This window comes from Equus quagga, chromosome 9 (assembly GCF_021613505.1).
Source record: "Equus quagga isolate Etosha38 chromosome 9, UCLA_HA_Equagga_1.0, whole genome shotgun sequence".
Classification (NCBI taxonomy): Eukaryota; Metazoa; Chordata; class Mammalia; order Perissodactyla; family Equidae; genus Equus; species Equus quagga.
The window spans coordinates 39,833,920-39,852,919 of record NC_060275.1 but is presented as its reverse complement, the minus strand read 5'-3'; the positions used below and the strand labels follow the sequence as shown (position 1 = coordinate 39,852,919).

The 19,000-nt window shown below is 36.3% G+C and overlaps 1 protein-coding gene across 1 annotated transcript in view; it reads left to right on the top strand.

Moving 5' to 3' along the window:
• Positions 1-19,000, top strand: part of ASXL3 (ASXL transcriptional regulator 3) — a 164,094-nt gene that overhangs the window by 52,978 nt on the left and 92,116 nt on the right. The window contains exons 3-4 of the mRNA XM_046671084.1: positions 12,763-12,871; positions 14,113-14,221. Coding sequence (XP_046527040.1) covers positions 12,763-12,871; positions 14,113-14,221 — 218 coding nt within the window. The remainder of the gene's footprint in view (positions 1-12,762; positions 12,872-14,112; positions 14,222-19,000) is intronic.

Sequence of the window (19,000 nt, the reverse complement as noted above, 5' to 3'; positions counted from 1 at the left end):
GAAGAAAATTTATAAAATAGAGTTGTTTTAAGGAGTTGGGATTTTGAGTGATTTTTCTAATCTTTTCTTCACTTAGATATTTAGTAATGTTCTTATATTACTTTTTAAAAGAGAAACTATATTTAAAAGAAGAGTTTCTACTGGCAAGATCCTCTAGGTAATTTCCTACTTATAGGTTATTTCTACCTATGAATACAGAGATTTATTCTGACTTCTAAAGTAATCATATCCTAAAGTTAGAGTTACACCTCATATTATTATAATAAAGTCCTCCATAAGATTCCTTTTTCCTTTTTTATCTCAGAAATATTTCCTTAGTAGTCTTCCAACTATTGAAATATAATAAGCTCAAGTTAGTCATTTTTCTCTCTTATTATTCTGCATCTGTGCCTATCAGTTTTCACCTTTCTAAATACCATCTATATGCTGATTGTTCCCCAATGTTTGTCTCTAACCCTAACATTAACTCTTGGATGCAAGTATATATCTAAATTTTGGATACATATATTTAAATTAATAAGTCCAGAACTAAATTCACCATACTTTGTTCCAAACCCCCCTTTTCTATATTGCCTATATTAATTATTTATACCACCATTCACCCCCAGACCCTGAAGCAATCCTAAATTCCTTCTTCTCCCTTATGTCACATGTCTATTCAGTTTCTATGTCCTACTGATTCCTGCCCCACCCCCATATTTCTTCCGATGTATTTCTTGACTCTTTCTCCACATCTCTGCCCTGCCGTCGTTGCTCTAGTGAGGTTCTTGCCATCTTCCCTGCAGTCCAGTACTGAAGTCTCCTAATTGATCTGTGTTCTTCTGGCCATGTTTCATTCTAGATCTGTCGTCATGCTAACAGAGGGACAAGGGCATTTTCCTCCTTAAAATTTTCTGGGGCTCCCCATCATCTCCTGCATGTAGTTTAAGCTCCTTGCCACGGGATTTATTGTGGTATAAACATCTCATGCACATGGCGTGGTACATACCTTCCTTCTGGATTCTGATCCCGACCCTGCTCTCCCTCCCACTCACTGCTCTGGAAATACCAAATAATCATGTTTCTACACCCCACATTCAGTTCTGTTCATCTGTGCCTTCTTCATGCTGCTCCCTCTACCTGGAATGACCTTCTCACCTCCATTTTGATTAGATTAGCAAAACTTTGAAGATTGATACTATCCACCATTGACTAGGATGGGGAAAATAGTTACTCTCAAGGGAACATAATTTGGAAGTAATTATCATAATTTTGAAAGCACCTTTTTAATTTAAAAATTTTACTTTTTGGAATCTATCCTAGAGAATTCTATCTTAGTCTGTTTGGGCTGCTATAACAAAATACCATAGATTAGGTGACTTATAAACAACAGAAATTTGTTTCTCATAGTTTTGGAGGCTGCAAAGTCCAAGATCAAGGTGCCCCCACATTTTGAATCTGGTGAGGGCCTGTTTTCTGGTTCATAGATGTCCGACTTCGCATTAAGTCCTTCCATGGGAAGAGGGGGAGCACTCTCTGGGGTCTCTTTTATAAGAACACTAATCTCATTCATGAGGGCTCCACCTTCATGACCTAATCAGCTCCCAAAGGCCCCCACCTCCAATTACCATCACATATGAATTTTGAGGGAAGCACAAAACATTCAATCTGTAGCATATATATAAGAAGTATATACCAGATTCCTTCTTGCAGCACTATTTTACTGGGTAAAATTAGATGCAAACTAAGTGTTAAATAATAATGAAATACTTAAAAAATTGTTACAACATATCTACTCCATAGGATATTATGAGTGTTATGTATTAAAAGCATTCAATATTCTATAGAATATTAAGAGCAAAAAATATTCTGTGGGAGAATCTCCCAGTCATGTTATTAAGCAAAAAAGCATATACTTACCAGTATGCACTATATGCTCTCATTTGTGTTGAAAATAAATTTAAAATATCAAACCATGGAGTTGAATATATGCATATACTCCAATGAAAATAGGAAAGCTCTGGAAGAAAACATGATAAAACTTTAATAGTCATTATTTCTCAAGCAGTGGGACGACGGTTGGGGAGAGCTCAGAGAAATTTGGTACTTTTAACTCTGTATAATGATGTACCTTTGTACTTTCCATGTATTTATTTATTTGCTTGCATAAAAATGTTTAAACATTAGCATAAGTTGAATCAAGGGAAAAATCTGATGAAATTAGAGGGAAGCCAAATTGTGGGTGAAAGAACAAAAATCATCAGAAATCTTTTTGTTTGTTTGTTTGCTTTGAAAAATTTTGAAAATACAGCCAAATACCGTAGACCAACAACCGCTAGCTGGAATTAGCAATTGTGGACATGTTGCCATAGTTGCTTTGGATTTCTTTTAAATAAAGTCTAGCAGAAAAAGCTGGAGTTCTTTGATTTCCTTCTCAGAGGAAATCAGTGTCATAGATTTACTGTATACTATTGGAGTTCAGAATTTTCTAGTTTTACTAGAAATGTATGGTAAAAGTATATCTATAGCTGTAATCTGGTGCTGAACATTTAGTTTATTGACAGGGTTTTTTTCCTAAAACAAATAATGTCTCTTTGTGACTGTGTATGAGTTTTCCCTGAATTTATACCAAAAAGTGGAATTGCTGGTCTATAGAGCGTGCACACTTGTTTTTTTCCACTAGATATTGCCAGATGTCTTTCCAAATTGGTTGTGTCAATTTATATTCTCATTAAAGTGTATCATAGTTTCTATTTCTGGACACTCTCAGCCAAAATTTGGTACTGCCAAGCTTCAGATTTTGTTATGCTCTGTAAATTGTGAAATGTTAGCTTATCAACAGCCCCTGAATGTTTTCTGAGCGTCCAGGTCTGGCAGAGCCCAATGAAGGGAACTCACAGAAGCCTAATGAAATCGGAATTCTAAGGAGCTAGTTTCCATCAAGCAATGCGGTATTAGACTGCCCAGAACTAAATGTTACAATCATAGGACAGGCTGTGTAATGCCTACAGAGGTTCAGAGATGGTCATTATGGACTGGAGAGGTAATTAGAAGTTTTTAGGAGGTAAAGGCGGGGGGACCTTCACAAATGAGAGAGAACAGAGGGTATTTAAAATGAAGAGAGTATGAAGGCAGGCAGCATGGCTGAAATGAACAGTAGGCCAATAGTCAAATCATTATTAATTGCCCTTAAAACCTTAACCAGAAAGGGTGTGGTAGAGCTTTAAAGCGTACCTATTTTAAGCTCATCGTCTTATAGATGAGGAAATTGAGGCCTAGAAGAATGAGGTCAGCTTACATAAGTCACTTAGCCTATTATCAAGTGTCAAAAATGAAATAAGCAGGGGATTTATTGGTTTATTTAACTTGGACATCCAATACATTGATCTTCAACATGACTAGATATTGTGGGAGTTCACATGGTATCATCTTTTCTCCCCCTCTTTTCTTTCCAGTTTTGCTCTGCTTTCCTCTGGTTAGCTTGTTCTCAGCAGGCTCTGTCCCTGTGGAGGCAGAGGTAGGCACCAGCTAATCTTTCTCATACCTTTACAGTTTATGTTCCTACTGAAAGTAATGTGTGCTCTTTCCCTTTTTTTCTATATCAGTTTTCCAAAAGATGCTCAAACTCTCACCATTTGCCCAGGTCGTTTAATCTGGCTGGCCTTCCTGGTAGGGATATCAGAATCATCTCATTGATGGCTAAACTGGAATTGCATTGCCGAGGAAGGGAAAGTCTCTAAGAAAGGAATGCAGGGCACGCAAATACGAGATGGCCACTGTAGCCTGTGTGGTGTGTAGGGTGTTTGACACACATGATTGAAGTCAAGAGTTTAAATAGAATATAGATCATCTTCATTGCAGATGCTTTATGTCCACAAATCCGTGATTATAACAACTTTTATAACAGTGATTAAATTCATCTCATCAAACGCCTTTTGAGTAATTGGGATTGCTTGTCAGATAATACAAGATAAATAAATATGCGTCTATCCCCTATGGAGTTCCCAAACTTGTTGGAAGTAGTAAGTGCAGGAAAGTTAGAAGTGTGAACAATTTTGATGAAAAGAAAACATGAGAATTGTTGAGTTTGTAGTGCAGGAAAGGAGATGTCCTGGGATCACAAAAGGCCTCACCATATGGGTGCTAGTTAAATATTTTATTTCCAGTGGTAAATGGAGCAAGGAATGGGATGCAGTTCCAAGCAGAGGTTTTCATATGAACCGAAACAGAGAGATGGGAAACCATGGAGGCACAGGATTTACTGAGTTGGATGGGATTATAGAAGAGTGGTCTGAGTTGGGGGCAGTCATCTGAGAGTTGGAGAAGATGAAGATGAGGTGGGTGCCAGGTGTATTGTAGAGGCCCCTCATGCAGCCTGAGGAATTCGTGCTTCCTTTGGTGGGCAGTGAAAACCACTGATTTGAAAAATAGATACATGGCCTGAGGAGTCTGGGCAGTGTTTTTTTTTTTCTTTATTCTTTTGGTTTTTGTTTTTTTAAATAGGAAAATTGCTCTGGCACCGGTGGGTAGGCTGCAGTGGAGCAGGGAGACAGTGAAGGCAGGCTTTAGGGTTGGAGGGCTGTGGAGCCATCCTCTTGTGATGTCAAGATTGTTTGAATTAGGATGTGAGGAAGTAAAAATGTAAGTTGAAAGGCGAACTTGGTCGAGGCAAGAATAATGTGAATAGTCTGAGAGGTGCTTCAGTCCTGGGCAACGAAGAAGAGGGTTGTACCCATCACGGAGCGAGAGAAATAGAGAACTGGGAGACACAGCTCCCCTGGGAGGGATGAGTAAGATGATTTTTGTGTGAAATAACATATTACAGATATATAGTATTTTTAATTATATGTGAATACTATTTGTATATTTTTCAGTTCTATTTAAAATTCCTGGATATGTTTTTCAATTTTATAAATTTGCACAGGGAAAAATAATCATTACACTGCATTATTTTTTCACAGAGAAACTGATACTTTGTGTACCTTTAAAGTAATTTTTTAAACATTTGGCTAATAAAATTGAACATTCCTGGGATTATGACTGCTAGGTACTTTTCCCTAATGATCCTAATCATAAATGTAGTATAGCGTTTCCCCAAGTATACTTCTTGGCATTCTGTCCATAATAGGGGCTGTTGCTAAATATTACGTGGGGAGGATTTTTTTTATTATACATGCTTAGGAAACACTGAGTGAAGCAGGTTTCTTGAGTTAAGTAGGACTTTTCAGACGTTAGTATACATTCTTAGTGTATTTGGTGAGTTTGCAAGAGGAGAATGCAGTCCGCTGCTTCTCTGAAACTTGTTTGACAAATTTCAGGGGCATCTCTTGGGACTAATATCCCATAGAACACATTTAGAAATGCTGCTGTATTAGCCATTGCTAACAAGATGGGAGGTTATGAGTAGCTACAAGTAGAATAAAGAAATTTACGTTTTTATATAAAACTAGTTTATCACTCCAAATATAGTTACAATGTCTGCTCTTTAGTATGTGAAATTCACTATTTTGTTTTAGAAGATATATTTTTTGGCCTAATTGAAAATATTCTCATTTTGGTTGCAATGATGGGGAAATAGTGTAAAGGTCTGAAGAGCCGCCAGTGGCCGTCAGTTGGCTGACTCTGCATTAGAGTTGGTGACATAAGAAATCTGCCTATGATCACATCTCAATCATCTCCTTGGAGTAAACTAAGGATAGTATTTAAATTCCAAATGGTTTTCCTCTTGTTATGCAACAAGCCTCAAGGCTCCTTTTTCTTGAATCCCTTGTCATTTCACATGTATTCAGAAAATTCAGTTCAGCTCAGCCTGCATTTCTATTATGTGCAAAGCATTGTCAGATTGCGAATTTGTTTCAAGATTAAGTGACATATAATATACTCAATAAATGTTTTTCAGTTAATGGATTGTATTATCCTTTAATGATTCGATTCTACAAGGAAGCATTGCAATTATGCATCTGAATTCTCTGCCTTAGTCTCTCAAAGTTCTTTCTTCCTTAGTTTTTATAGGTAGCCCTACCTGAGGAAGATAACCAACAACATCATCTTCTGCAGCCTAGTTCTTTTTTCTTAATGACAGTTCCTATTTTTTTTTCAAGGTATGCTTTTTTTTTCTTTTGTTTTTTGGTGAGGAAGATTGACCCTGAGCTAGCATCTGTTGCCAATCTTCCTCTTTTTTTCTTTCTTTCTCTCCCCAAAGCCCCAGTACATAGTTGTGTATCCTAGTTGTAGGTCATTCTAGTTCCTCTATGTGGGATGCTGCCACAATGTGGCTTGATGAGCAGTGAGTAGGTCTGCATCCAGGATCCGGACTGGCGAACCCTGGGCTGCCATAGCAGAGTGCACAAACTTAACCCTTTGGCCGTGGGCCAGCCCTACCCTAGTTCTTTTTAACACTTGAAATCTACTCTGGGGGAGTCTTTGCTCTAGGTGGCATTGAGTGAAGATGGAACCAACCACCTTACCATTTACCAGTATCTGGCTTTTCTTTGTGTGTTTCTTTCAAGTGCCAAACTCTTTTTTACTCTCTAATGTTAATTAAGTAGAGGAGGCAATTCTATGGAGGGAGAATGTGGGATAATGGAAAGAGCTTTGAAATCAGAGTAGAATTTAGATTTCAGCCACATCACTTGGCTGTTATTAGATTTCAGAAAGATTGTTAGCTTCTGAGCCCCAGTCACATCTGCAAAACTGGGAATCATGCTTACGTCTTGTGGTGGCAGTAAGGAATATAGATGGTAGTTGTGAAAGCCGGGTCACATCAGAGATGGTCAGTAAATGGTAACTACAATAATAGACCTTTGTTATTATCATTCTTTCCCCTCCTTCTTTACTAAATAGGTTATTTTCAATATTATTCACATGTGAAAGGCTACAGGAGTGTGTGCACTCTCGTGTCTTCACTTATTTTTGCTAGTGAAAAAAATGAAATTAGACAAATTCTTACCTGAACCACTTCTTTTTTTCTTTTCTGCTTTATCTCCCCAAACCCCCTCTGTACACGGTTGTATATCTTAGTTGCATGTCCTTCTAGTTGTGGGATGTGGGACGCTGCCTCAGCGTGGCCTGACGAGTGGTGCCATGTCCCCGCCCAGGATCCGAACCCTGGGCTGCCGCAGCGGAGCGCACAAACTTAACCACTTGGCCACGGAGCCGGCCCCCTGAACCACTTCTTTAAACAAGCTATGAAGTATTTAATTTCTTTCCCTTTGCACCTCTAGATGTTGGCTACTTTGAGTACTAGTAGTAGTAATAATAATAGTAGCTCACAATTTTTGAACTCTTAGAATATGCCAGACACATTTCTAAGTGTTTTACTTGTTTTAACTCTTTAAATCTTCAGAATAGTCCCCTATGAAATTGTGGCATTTATCATCCACATTTTGTGGTTGAGGAACCTGAGACCCAGGGGGGTTACAAAGTCGCACAACTGGTAAATGATCTAGCCTCGGTTGAGCTCAGGCTGACTGGCTCCAGAGGCCGGTCTTATTCACTGTACTCTGTTGCCTTTCCTTGTATAGCAGTGGTAATGTGGCATGTGATGACATGCACAGTGGTAGAGAAACAATTGCCAGTATCTGGCTAAACGTGCAGCTTAGTCTGTATTTGATGTCTATAATCAAAGATAACCACCTCACCTCATATTTTAGTTGGAAGTCTTTAAAAATTACAATTCAGGTCATATGCTTTGGTTTACACATTTATAGGGCTAATTCTTAATTTCCTTATAGATCCTATTCTAAAATAATACTAAGCAAACTTTGTTCCTTATAGTAATATTTTGGAATTCTTGTCTCCTGAAACAAAAGGTCAATTTACTGATGTCTGTATGCGTGACTCTAGTCTGTCTAGGGGAGGTTTCGTAGTGTCTATAAAGTGGATAAAAGGTCTAAGTTCAAATGTCTGTTTATATTCCAAGAAGAGTATCTTTTTATATTGTTCAAGCCCATCAGAGCACAAGTTTAAGTTTGGAGTCTGAAATTGTTTCTCTAAAGTTAAAAATGAAATTGCACAACGTGTGTCACTTGGTAATTATTTCTTGCCTCAATATCCCTACCTCATATGAGTGCTGGGACTACGTTTCTAATTTTGCCTTAGAGATGTGCTGAATATTGAAAATCATGCGGATGTTCTTCATGTAGAAATATGCAACTATCTTCCTTTTAAATATGACACATTTCTTAACTCGTTCTTATTTATTTATATGTTTGTTGAACTCTAATATTTGTTATGTCTCATATGTCAGTGCTCATTAAATACTTTCATTAGTGATCTTTTTAGTGGGACTTTTTAGTGGGAAATCAAATTTCAGGGTTGCTGTAGGTCACTTTTTGGCTCACATTTTATGTGCTGGAATTATTCAGATACCATATATGAAACACTCTAGCTTTTAAGGTTTTATTTTTAGTCATTTTAGGGAGTTCCAGACTAGCAGTAATATTTCTCAAGAGTAAGAAGTTAGTTTGGCCTTGACTTTCTAGGGTAGCTTTTAATCATCTAGGCTACTGATATCAGCTGATGTACAGTGTGGCTAGGTGTGTTCAGGAGTCATGCACATTCACTGGTAGAAATAGTTTATTCCTCTCCGTTAGTAGGGACATACCCATTGAATATGTAAGTATATAGACAAATCCAAGGGTGCATTATTCATTTTCCACATTTTAAAATCTTCTTGTGAAATGTAATGTATATAGAGTTAAATGCACAAATACTAAGTAAACAATTTAATTTTTGCATAGTGAACACAAAGATCCTGTATCAAGAACTAAGACATTACCTGTACCCCAGAGGCTCACATAATTTCCTCTTAAAAATATATCCTTTATAATTATTTTCTCTAAGCTATCAACACTGGAAAGACTTGAAAGGAGCTATTATTAATTTGTTTGAAAGGAGAGTGGACATAAATTGTTTCTATTAATTTATATTAGTAGCACTTAACACAATGACTGCCTCATAACACTGCTTAATAGTTGCTTCTTGAATTTGTTGAACTTTTAGACTTATGTTGTTCAGGATTAATTTTTTTGATGTTCTCATATTTGAAAAATGAACTTTAAAAATGTTTTCAGGAAATAGCTGTCATCTGAAATTTTTCTTGAGAGATACTTAATAAAATAAAGTAGTTTAAGATTTGGATTACTGAAACATTGTCTTATAAAGCATTATTATTTTATATATAAAGAAGCAGAGAACCACTATTATGATATTTTCTTTGTCATGCCTATAAATGTTCTTCGAATTGCGTTGTCCGGGTATTCTTTCTGGCTAAAATTATTAAAATAGAATGGCCATCCATTCCCTTCACTACGTGTGTACTCTTAGTAAGATTTTTGTGTTCCGTCAGCAATTCGATGTGATAAAGCAATGGGTTTTCTGTAGTTCACACAGCACTGGGGCTCTGCAAAGCATCTCGGGGGTTCTTTGATGTCTAGACAGTTTAAATTATGCCTGCTCCCCTGCCTCCAAATTCCACCCCTGTTCTGCTTCAGGGGTTGTGGGAAATGAAAACAAACCAGAAGGGTTCCACAACCCTACCGTCTAGGGACAAAAACAAACAAGGAGAATAAGCTGTCTATCTACCCTGGCAGGTGTATATGAAAGGGCCCAATTATAGGGAATGGCAGAAAGAAAAGAATTGGGGACAAATTTTGTCCTGTTATTTACTTCTAATTATATTCCTAACATGGATGTACATGGGCATTGTGGACAAAATGAAAACATTATAGAAGTATTAGGGAAGAAAGTAAAAGTCACCTTTTACCCCAGTCCCTCAGTTTCTTCCTCCCCACCGGCAGCCAAATCTAAGAATTTGGTGTGTCTCTTGTACATTGTCCTATTTATTGAATGGTAAGATGCAGAATTGTGTTTTAAATTGGAAAACTAACTTTTCTTCCTTTCTTTTTTCTTTGTTTTCCTTTTATAAATTGGGACACCATGATTCTTCCTATTCATCTTTTTAGAAAGTAAGTAACATTTGAAATTTTATAGATTTTTTTTGTTAAAACATTGATGTTTTATTATTTCATATATACATATTCTGTTACAGCATTTTTAGCTTTTAAATTCTGACTGAGGTGGTTAACTGTGGCACAGTTAACCCACAGTTAATCATTGTAAGAGAGATGTACATATATCTCTTCCCAAAGCAGAACAAGACATGCTTGCTAGTTCTCTTTTTTCTGAGTATAAAAATTGTTGAGAATAATAGCAATAAGTAAATAGTATGAAAGATTTTTAAGATACACTTTCCTACGTATATTCTGCACAGAAGGAAACAGTTACCTTTTAATAAGCATTTAACTGTTTTGATGCTAATGTTTTCTTGTTTTTAAATAAAATGGACCATATGATTAGTTTTTTTCTGTAAAGAAATGCAAGGGATATACTTAAAACTACATGACTATAATCAGCCAGTGATTTGAGTTGTAAAATTTGTATTTGGCTGCAAAATATTCTCTTATTCTTCTGAAATGTAAATGTTGAATAGTTTTGAATTAAACAAATTTTATATGTTTGTTTTGGGAAAGATTTGCAAAAATTACAGTAGTCATTGAGACTTTTGGAGATATAGTATCATGTGATTGTGAACTAAATATTTTTAAATATTTCCATAGTAAATATTGCTTGAGTTAATAAAAAGTATAATTTAATGGTATAGTCATACTCAACAGAGTTTATTATTTCTAAAATAATAATGCTTATCACTTATGTTTGTAGCAAGCGTAGCATTAAACTGCTATTAAATAATCAATTTATCTTCTACAATTCTTTTGTTTACTGTACCTTAGAAAGAAAATGTAAATTACAGTGATGTTAAATTATATTTGTTCAGTATTTTTTAGTTGTCTTTGTCTGTATTATTCTTTAATAGTCTAAATCTGAGTTCCAGGAATTGTGTATTAGGACCTTAGGAATAAAGAGTAGGACAAATATGTGTGATGTTTGATGTTAAGTGGACAATTTTATTGTTACATTTTTTAAAGTCTACGTTGTTTCATTTTTATGTATTCTATTTTACTTGTAGCATTAACATCTTCTTGCCAAGTCTCTAGAGAAAGTCTGTGTTTCTGACAGTTTCACTAAATTAAAATGCCACAAATTGGCATAATAATTCCCAGCTTCAGATTGTCTATGCTTTTGTCTGAAGAGAATAATAATAAAAGTATATATTTTTCAGTGTTCAGTATAACATGCATAGCATTATTTATCTGGAGTTCATTCATGGGCAGATATTTCTGGGGAGAAGAATATATTTTACTTTATAAGGTATGCCTGGCCCACTTTAAATATGAGCAAAAAATCTTTTGTGAGGAAAAATAATGAAATGAGGTCTGTAAGCTTGTAGAAGTCTCATGAGGAAAGATATTCCATAAATGTACAGCATTATTACCATGTGTCCTTTAGTTCAAGCTGCATTGTTCTATGACCAAATTTATTTTAGGGCCCTTACTTCCTGTCAGACCCAATGGAATCATATTGACATGTTGGCACAGAGAAGCTGCTTCCTAAAATAATGGAGTGTTTTTATTATTATAATACTTATAAACCTTTATGACCATAATGTGTGTATGTGCTGACTTGCTATTTAGTATGTCGTGGCAACTCAGCAAATCCGGCTTTTTCATTTTACTGGAGAGTTTTTGTAGGAGGAGGTTTGATAGTTCTGGTTTTTAGAAAACTTTTAATTTTGTAACTTAAAATTATGTTTCTATCACAGAAATTCAAACTTTGAAAGCTTAAAGACTAGATTCTCTTGTCCCACAGTATTTTGGATTAAGTACCTAGAACCCCTAAGAGGTGAATGCGGTGGAGTAGGGCTTCAAATCAATATTGGTTCAACTAAATATTCATTGATGTTTTAGCATATTAGGAAGTAAAATATATATGAAAACATAACTAAATGAAAGTAATAGTTCTAGCTCTAAATTCTAGTCTGCAAAAATATCGGTTTGCAAACAAAACACAAAAAATGCTTTTGTGGGCATACGTATTATACATTCATAAAAATCTTTAAGTATATGAGTAATTTCAATAATGTTTGTACATATATGCTTTGATGTTTTTAATCATCAGTTTAATGCTGTTTGATTTCTTTTAAAAAATCTGTTGATTTCATAATTCAGTCACTTGCATCTTTACTACAGAACATAATTATTAGCTGGGCAGAATTCCCAAACACATATTTTGTTATTTGACACATCTAAGTGAGCAAAGGTTGTCATTGTAGAAGCTGTTTCAGAGAGATAAACACAGATAGAGATTTTTATTTGGCCTTGTGAGAAATGCAATCCTGTGAGTAACTTAAATACTTGTAATTTCAAATCAGTTCTTCCCTGGTTTCTTATTATTCTTTTGTTGCTTTTCAACCTATGGGATGGAGCTGTCCTTGAACTTGGTTTATTTGATCATTCAAGTGCAGCCATCAAGTTGTCTGTAATATTTGAAAACTGAGGCTTCATGGTGTTATTTGTAAAATAATACCACATAAACGTTTGGGCTTTGGTTTCTTTGAAATACGGTGTTGGTTGCTTTATGAATAAAAGCATAATTTCAATTCAGGAGACTTTTTGCCTGAAGCCTACAAGACAGATGCATCTGATTAACTTTGGCAAAACTGGACTGGCCTGTTATTGTAATGTAGATGTTTTCGGGGTTGGGAGGGTATTTTAAAAAGGCATGCGAGAGGGTCTTTTTTTTTTCTGTTTTAAGAGACTGAGAACAGTTTTGCTACAGAAACTGTCTCCGACTGCTTCATTTTCACATACTTTTATTTTCTAGTGGAACTTCTCCATTAGCCTGTCTGAATGCAATGCTTCACACTAACACTCGAATAGGGGATGGAACATTCTTCAAAATCCCTGGAAAGTCAGGCCTCTATGCTCTCAAAGTAAGTTGTTCTGCATATTATGTCTGTTATTACTATGTGTCATGCATTTTTTCAGACATGTGAAGGTAAACAAAATTAGATTTGGGTGAAGGGTAGAAGACTGACCCCTATGCCTTTTAAATGTTTTCAGATGTCTTAAAAATGGTTTCATATTAAGAATAAACAATGACATTTTTCTTTAAGGAAAGCATATCTGTGGTTTTGCTCTAACATATGGTAATGGAAAATAGTTGTGGCTTCCTTAAAATTCTTGATTCTTAAAAATTTACATGGAAGAGTGCCCTGGATCATCAACCAAGAGCTTAAGATGAACACAGTTGCCATAAACTATTTGACTTAATGACCATCAGTTGATATACAGGCTTCACACCTGTATGACATTCTGTCTTTTATATAAATAAGAAATTTATCCATTCTCCCTGGAAACTTGCTGATTTAAATCAGTTATTTAATTTTAAAACAAACAGTGATCTCAAGGAAGTTTCACTAATAGTGCATTGTTATATGAGAATAGAGAAATAAAATAAACTTCAGAAAACTGAGTCTTAATTATTTTAGTTTAATGCCCATTCTCATCTAGAATGGGAAATGCCATCTATGATGCACAATTCCAGAGGACAAAAGCTGGTGATCTACACATGGTTGCATAACTTGAAACCAATGAAATCCATGTATTATTTTTTATAAATTGAAAAGAAGGCACCACTTTAATAAGTGATGAATTACATTTAAAGTTCATTTATTTCCTTTGAGAAGATTTTTTTTTAGCACTAAAAGTTATACTGGCAAAGAAGCAGGGGTTCTTTCTCAGCTACTGAGCATCAAACTCTTGTCACTGTGTGTGTTTCAGAAAATAACACAGGTTAATCAAAAGGACTTGTGTTAGTTCAGTTGCTTTTTGTAGCTGCTTGGATGTTTCATTTACCAATTAAAATTCTGAGTTGTTAATCCACTTCCTAACATACGGAAGAATGTAGAATTGAGAAAAATGGAAACAGCATATGTCAAAAGCAAACTGTTTTTGTATATATTTTAAAAGGTTATCCAAAAAATCAGCTGTGGCAATGTGCTTTTCCCAGGCTTTTTCTTTTCAAAGAGTGATTTTACATTAAAAAGTAAACCAGTATTGAAATTCCAAATCGCAAGTAACTGTGATAATATGTTAAGACTCTGAAAGTATTTTGAATGTTTTCCAGTTACTGATACATCTCCATAAATCATCATTTTTTAAAATAATATAGAAAGAAGAGTCATCATGCCCAGCTGATGGAACTTTGGATTTAGGCTGTGAGTCTGAATTGGATGGCACAGAAATGGCAGAGGCCAATGCCAATGGAGAAGGAAATGAAGGTAAGTGTGTAAATTTCAAGATATAAACCCTGTTCTCTTAAAAGTTATATAGAATTCCAATAATTCACTGATTGAATTCCTACCATTCCTACCATTATAGATTGATATACCATTATAGATTGAGTTTTCTTCCAAGTTTGTACCACCTACTTAGATTTATCATCGAACTATTTTGAGTCAAAATGTTAGCACCTAAGAAAAGTATATAGTTCTTTGCTTTTTGTTGTTTAACTGTATGGATTTTCCTGAATAACATTCTTGAGTGTTATCGGTGTGTTTCTCCTGCAAGGCAAGAGGGTTACTGGGGGTGTCTGGTGCTTTTATTCATATGTGAGGCCTGAGAATGCTAATGTTTTATTTCTGATTGTGCTGATTTTTCCTGTGATCACAAGTAGTTTTATAGTAGCTTTGTTTCTAGGTTTGCCCTTAGTAAATTAAGGTTAGTGTTAACATTCTTTACAGTGAAACAAGGGCCAAATAAGTTACATTCTTGTGAAACACTTGAAAAGTGGGCGACCCTTCCAGAATTCTAGGGGGGGCATTTTTCACCTCTGAATTCTAACCATGTTAATTCATTTTTATCTTTCTCAAGACATTTGCATTATGATTCTGTTGGTATATGTAATTTCTACACTGCAGTTTTGGCAAACATTTGTTCCACAAAAGCTGCTATATTTTTTTCCACCCTACCCACGTCCCCTCAGTGACCCAGATCATGAATGGGGAGGAAAACTATGTCAGTAAAGTCTCTGTCGGTGGACTCATAGAAATCAGTAAATTATCTTTAAACAAACAAACCTTAAAGGATCCTTGCAGAAATATCGTATTTCAGTAATAGCCCAAAGCCATTCATTTTATTAATGACCATAGGAGTCCCTTTGTATTCTGACTGGACACTCCTGCCCTTTAAGCTGGTGTGCTTTCTGATAGTCCCCGTGAGACTGACTCTGCTTCAGCCCCTATCTGATCTGCAGCAGAGGTTGTGAATTAACGTAGGAAACACAGATTCTTGTCTTAGTAAAACAGCTGAAGTCAGCTTTGTAGACTTTTTTTTTTTTTTTTACCAAGTTTCATTTAATTTGATGTCCCTATTCCTATACTTTTTGAAGACTGAAGTCAACTCCCCACCAATGTTGTGGTAGTACTGTGAACTTTGGCAAGTCCTTGTGGTTAGAGAGAGAAGAAAGCAGAGATGCACGGCAATTTCCGGCTTTATGGAAGGGCTGGTGAGTGGGGAAACACTTCTCCTTCAGTAGGATGAATAGGACTCTCATTGGGTCATTCCTCTTGTACTGCCTGCTTGCTGAGCACTTGCATGCTCTTTCTCTGCCATTGCGTATATTGGGGTTCTGCTGTGTGCTAAGTACTGTTCCCAAGATCACAGTTATGTTTGTGAAAATAAGAATAAAAAGGGACCTCTCATAGATCTTAGGTTGATAAACAGATAATAAGCAAAATAAATATGTAAAATGTATAGCTTATTCAGGGCTGACAAGTGATATGGGACAAGATAAGGAATAAGATTGAGAGAGAGGCCTATATTTGAAAAAAGACCCAAGGAACGTGAGGGAGCAAGTATTTAATAGGAGAGAGTTCTAGGTAGAAGAAGCACCAATTACAAAGGCCTTGAGGCAAGAGAGTGCCTGCAGTGTTCTAGAAACATCAAGGGCCAGTGTAGTTGGAGGCCAGAGTCAACAAGAGAGAGGGTATGGTAAGATGCGAAGTCAGAGAAGTTATGGGGCCAGATTGTATAGTACCTTGATATTGGCTTTTGTTTTGAGTGAGATGTTAAACCATGGTAGAGTTTTGAGCTAGAGAGACAATGATCTCATTTAGACTTTATCAGGATCACTAAATATAAGAAATATGTATAGGGAAATGAGGACAAGAACAGGGAAACCAGTTAGAAAGCTACTCTTATAATCTAGATAAGAGGTGATGGTGGTTTGAATAAAAGAAGTAGCAGTGGATGTGATGAACGGTGATTGGATTCTGGATGTATATGAGGGTAGATCCAACAGGAGCTGCTGAAATTAGTGTGGTTATGAAATAAAGAAAGGAGTTGTAGATGACTCCAAAGTTTGAGTGTGAGTAAACAGAAGAGTAGCATTGTCTAACTTACATGGAAAATCTGCAAAAGAATCAGTTTGGGGCGGGAGCTTAGTTTTGGACATATTAGGCATGAGATCCATTTTCAAATCCAGGTGGTTATGTTAAATAATTGGACTTATCTGTCTTAAATTCATGAAAAAGACCTTACTGGAGATACACATTTGGAAGTGGTCGGTTTATAGGTGGTATTTAAAGACAAAAAACTGCATGAGATCACCAAGGAACTGAAGATAAATAGAAGAGCCTCAAAAACTGAGTTTAGGGGTACCTGAATTTTAAGAAGTTAGATAGATTATAGGAACCAGCAATGAGACTGAGGATGAATGGCCAGGAGAAGGTGTGTGTGTCCTGGGAACCAAGTGAAGAAAGTGTTTCTGGGGAGGAAGTGACTCAAAGTTGTCAAATGCTTTTGATATGTCAACTTATAATGAAGACTAAGAAATAACCATTGGATTTAGCTTTGTGAGGTTATTGACGAACTTTGACCATGATAATTTTTGCTCAATGGTGAGACCACAAGCCTGACTGGGGTGAGTTCAAGAGAATGGGAAGATGGAAATTTGAGACCCCAAGTGTAGACAATTCTTTCAAGGATTTTTAAGGTAAAGGGAAGGAGTGAAATGAGAAAGTGACTAGAAGGGAAAGTGGAATCAAGAGGAAGATTTTTTCAAATATGAGAGAGAATATTAGAATAATTGTATACTGATGGGAAAAATCCAGTTGAGGAGGAGGATTTGATAATGAGGAGGATGTCCTGTTGCCGTGTGCTTGATTAGGTGAGAGGAAGTGAGATCTCTTAAACACATGCAGAGCTTGGCCTTATTTAGGAGTATAGACAGGTGCTCTAAGGAAGCAGTAGGAAAAGTCAGGGTATTTGGATAGAAATGAAGGTAGGTGAGTTACTGTAGGAGGGGCTTATGGAAGTTTGCTTCTATTGCTTCATTTTTCTCTGAAATAGGAAACAAGTTCATCAGCTGGGGATAAGGATAAAGGAGGCAGTTTTGTAGATTTAAGGAGAAGATATAAAATGTTTGTCTGGAGTCTGACAACATTAAGGACTCTCTTAAGATTGCAAGTCCTGAATATAATGAGACCAGTCAGTTTGGGTGTACATTTTTCTCTAGTCGTATTCATGACCACTGTACAAGTAGGTACAGAGGTGGATTTGACCAGAGTTGGGATTTTTCCAGGTGTGAATGATGAAGCAAGACAGGGACAAAGGAGTTGAGGGTGCATGAAATGGGGTAGTTAACATCACTTTTCATGGAATTTAAACTGGTTGCAGAGGTGAGTGAAGACATGATTGTGTGAGGCATGGTGTGAAGGAGGAAGTCTCATTGGGGTGGAAGGATTGTTTCATTTGGTGTTCTAGAGAAAATGAGTTAGAAGGATAGGTGATGTGAGAGTGGAATGCATGAAACTGAGTTTAGGATAATATTATGGAAGGTATGTCTGAGATTATAGGAAAGGAGACAGCTAGGTTAAGGGCTGTTGTGAATGGTTCAGCATTGTGTTGACTCTTCAGAATAGCCTGGCTGAGGGGGCCATCAGGGACTAAAGTTCAGCAGCCCTCTGTTTGCCCAGCTTAGTTTCATGGGAGGGAGCAGTGTCTACCTAGAGGAAATGTTACCTTTCCTTATTTGCATAAAGATGTTGTAAAGGCTAGTGGTGGTCCTGACATAAAATATTAAAGATTCATATGTGTGGATATTGAAACAGACAATTATGGTAGAACTAGCATTGAAAGAAGTGAGATTGAGGAGCTAAGATCTTCAATAAGTGGAGAGGAGTAACCCAGGAGTTGGTAAATAAGTACAGAAAAGAGGAATAATTGATACTATAGTCTGATGACATGAAATACAATGCTGGAGGCATCTAAGCCTAGAGGTCACTTCTCCTCCCATTTCCAGGCCCAGTGATGCAAGAAATGTGGGAAAGAAAAGGGCTACTATCTGAGAGAGTTCCAAGGGAAGTAGTGTCCATAGGAGAGAGCCAGGTTTTGTAGATCAAGATGTGAAGGGAGCGTCAGAGAAAAGGTGGAGGTTATGGGAGATTTTGCTAATGACTAATCCTGAATTTCAGAGGAAACAGTGGGAGGGTTTCAGTGGCTGGGAGGGGATGGGGGACAGGGTGAGAGCAGTCAGCCAATAATTAAACCAAAACAGGGATAAGCAAACTCCCTTAATTTGAAATGTGAATAAGTACTTCACAAAATAGCACATACCCACACATCTCCAGCTAATGTGACCAAGACTAGATTTCCTGGCCTCTCCTTTGAAGTTGCATTAGGAAAATTGCTTTGGGGAATTACTGAAAGAATACTAAATAGCTTATTTCCTTGAGTATTCCTTGACTTGCCCACTTTTGCATCTATTGCCAACCACAACTCCTTGTAGGATAAGTATATTTCCTATCCATGTAAATACCATATAGTTCTGTGTATAATCCATTAACCTAGGTTAGAATACACTTTCAAAGCTAGGTATTGAAAATATATTCAGTGCTTACAATGCCCAGCTTTTGTAACTTGGTTACATGTATATTATTTTACTCCTCATAACATTCCTATGAGACAGTCAGTCTTCCTAGGCTCTGTTATTTTATTTTTCTATTTTTTTGTTTTTATTTTTTTACTAGTGATGAGATAAACTTAGGTTAAATGTCTCA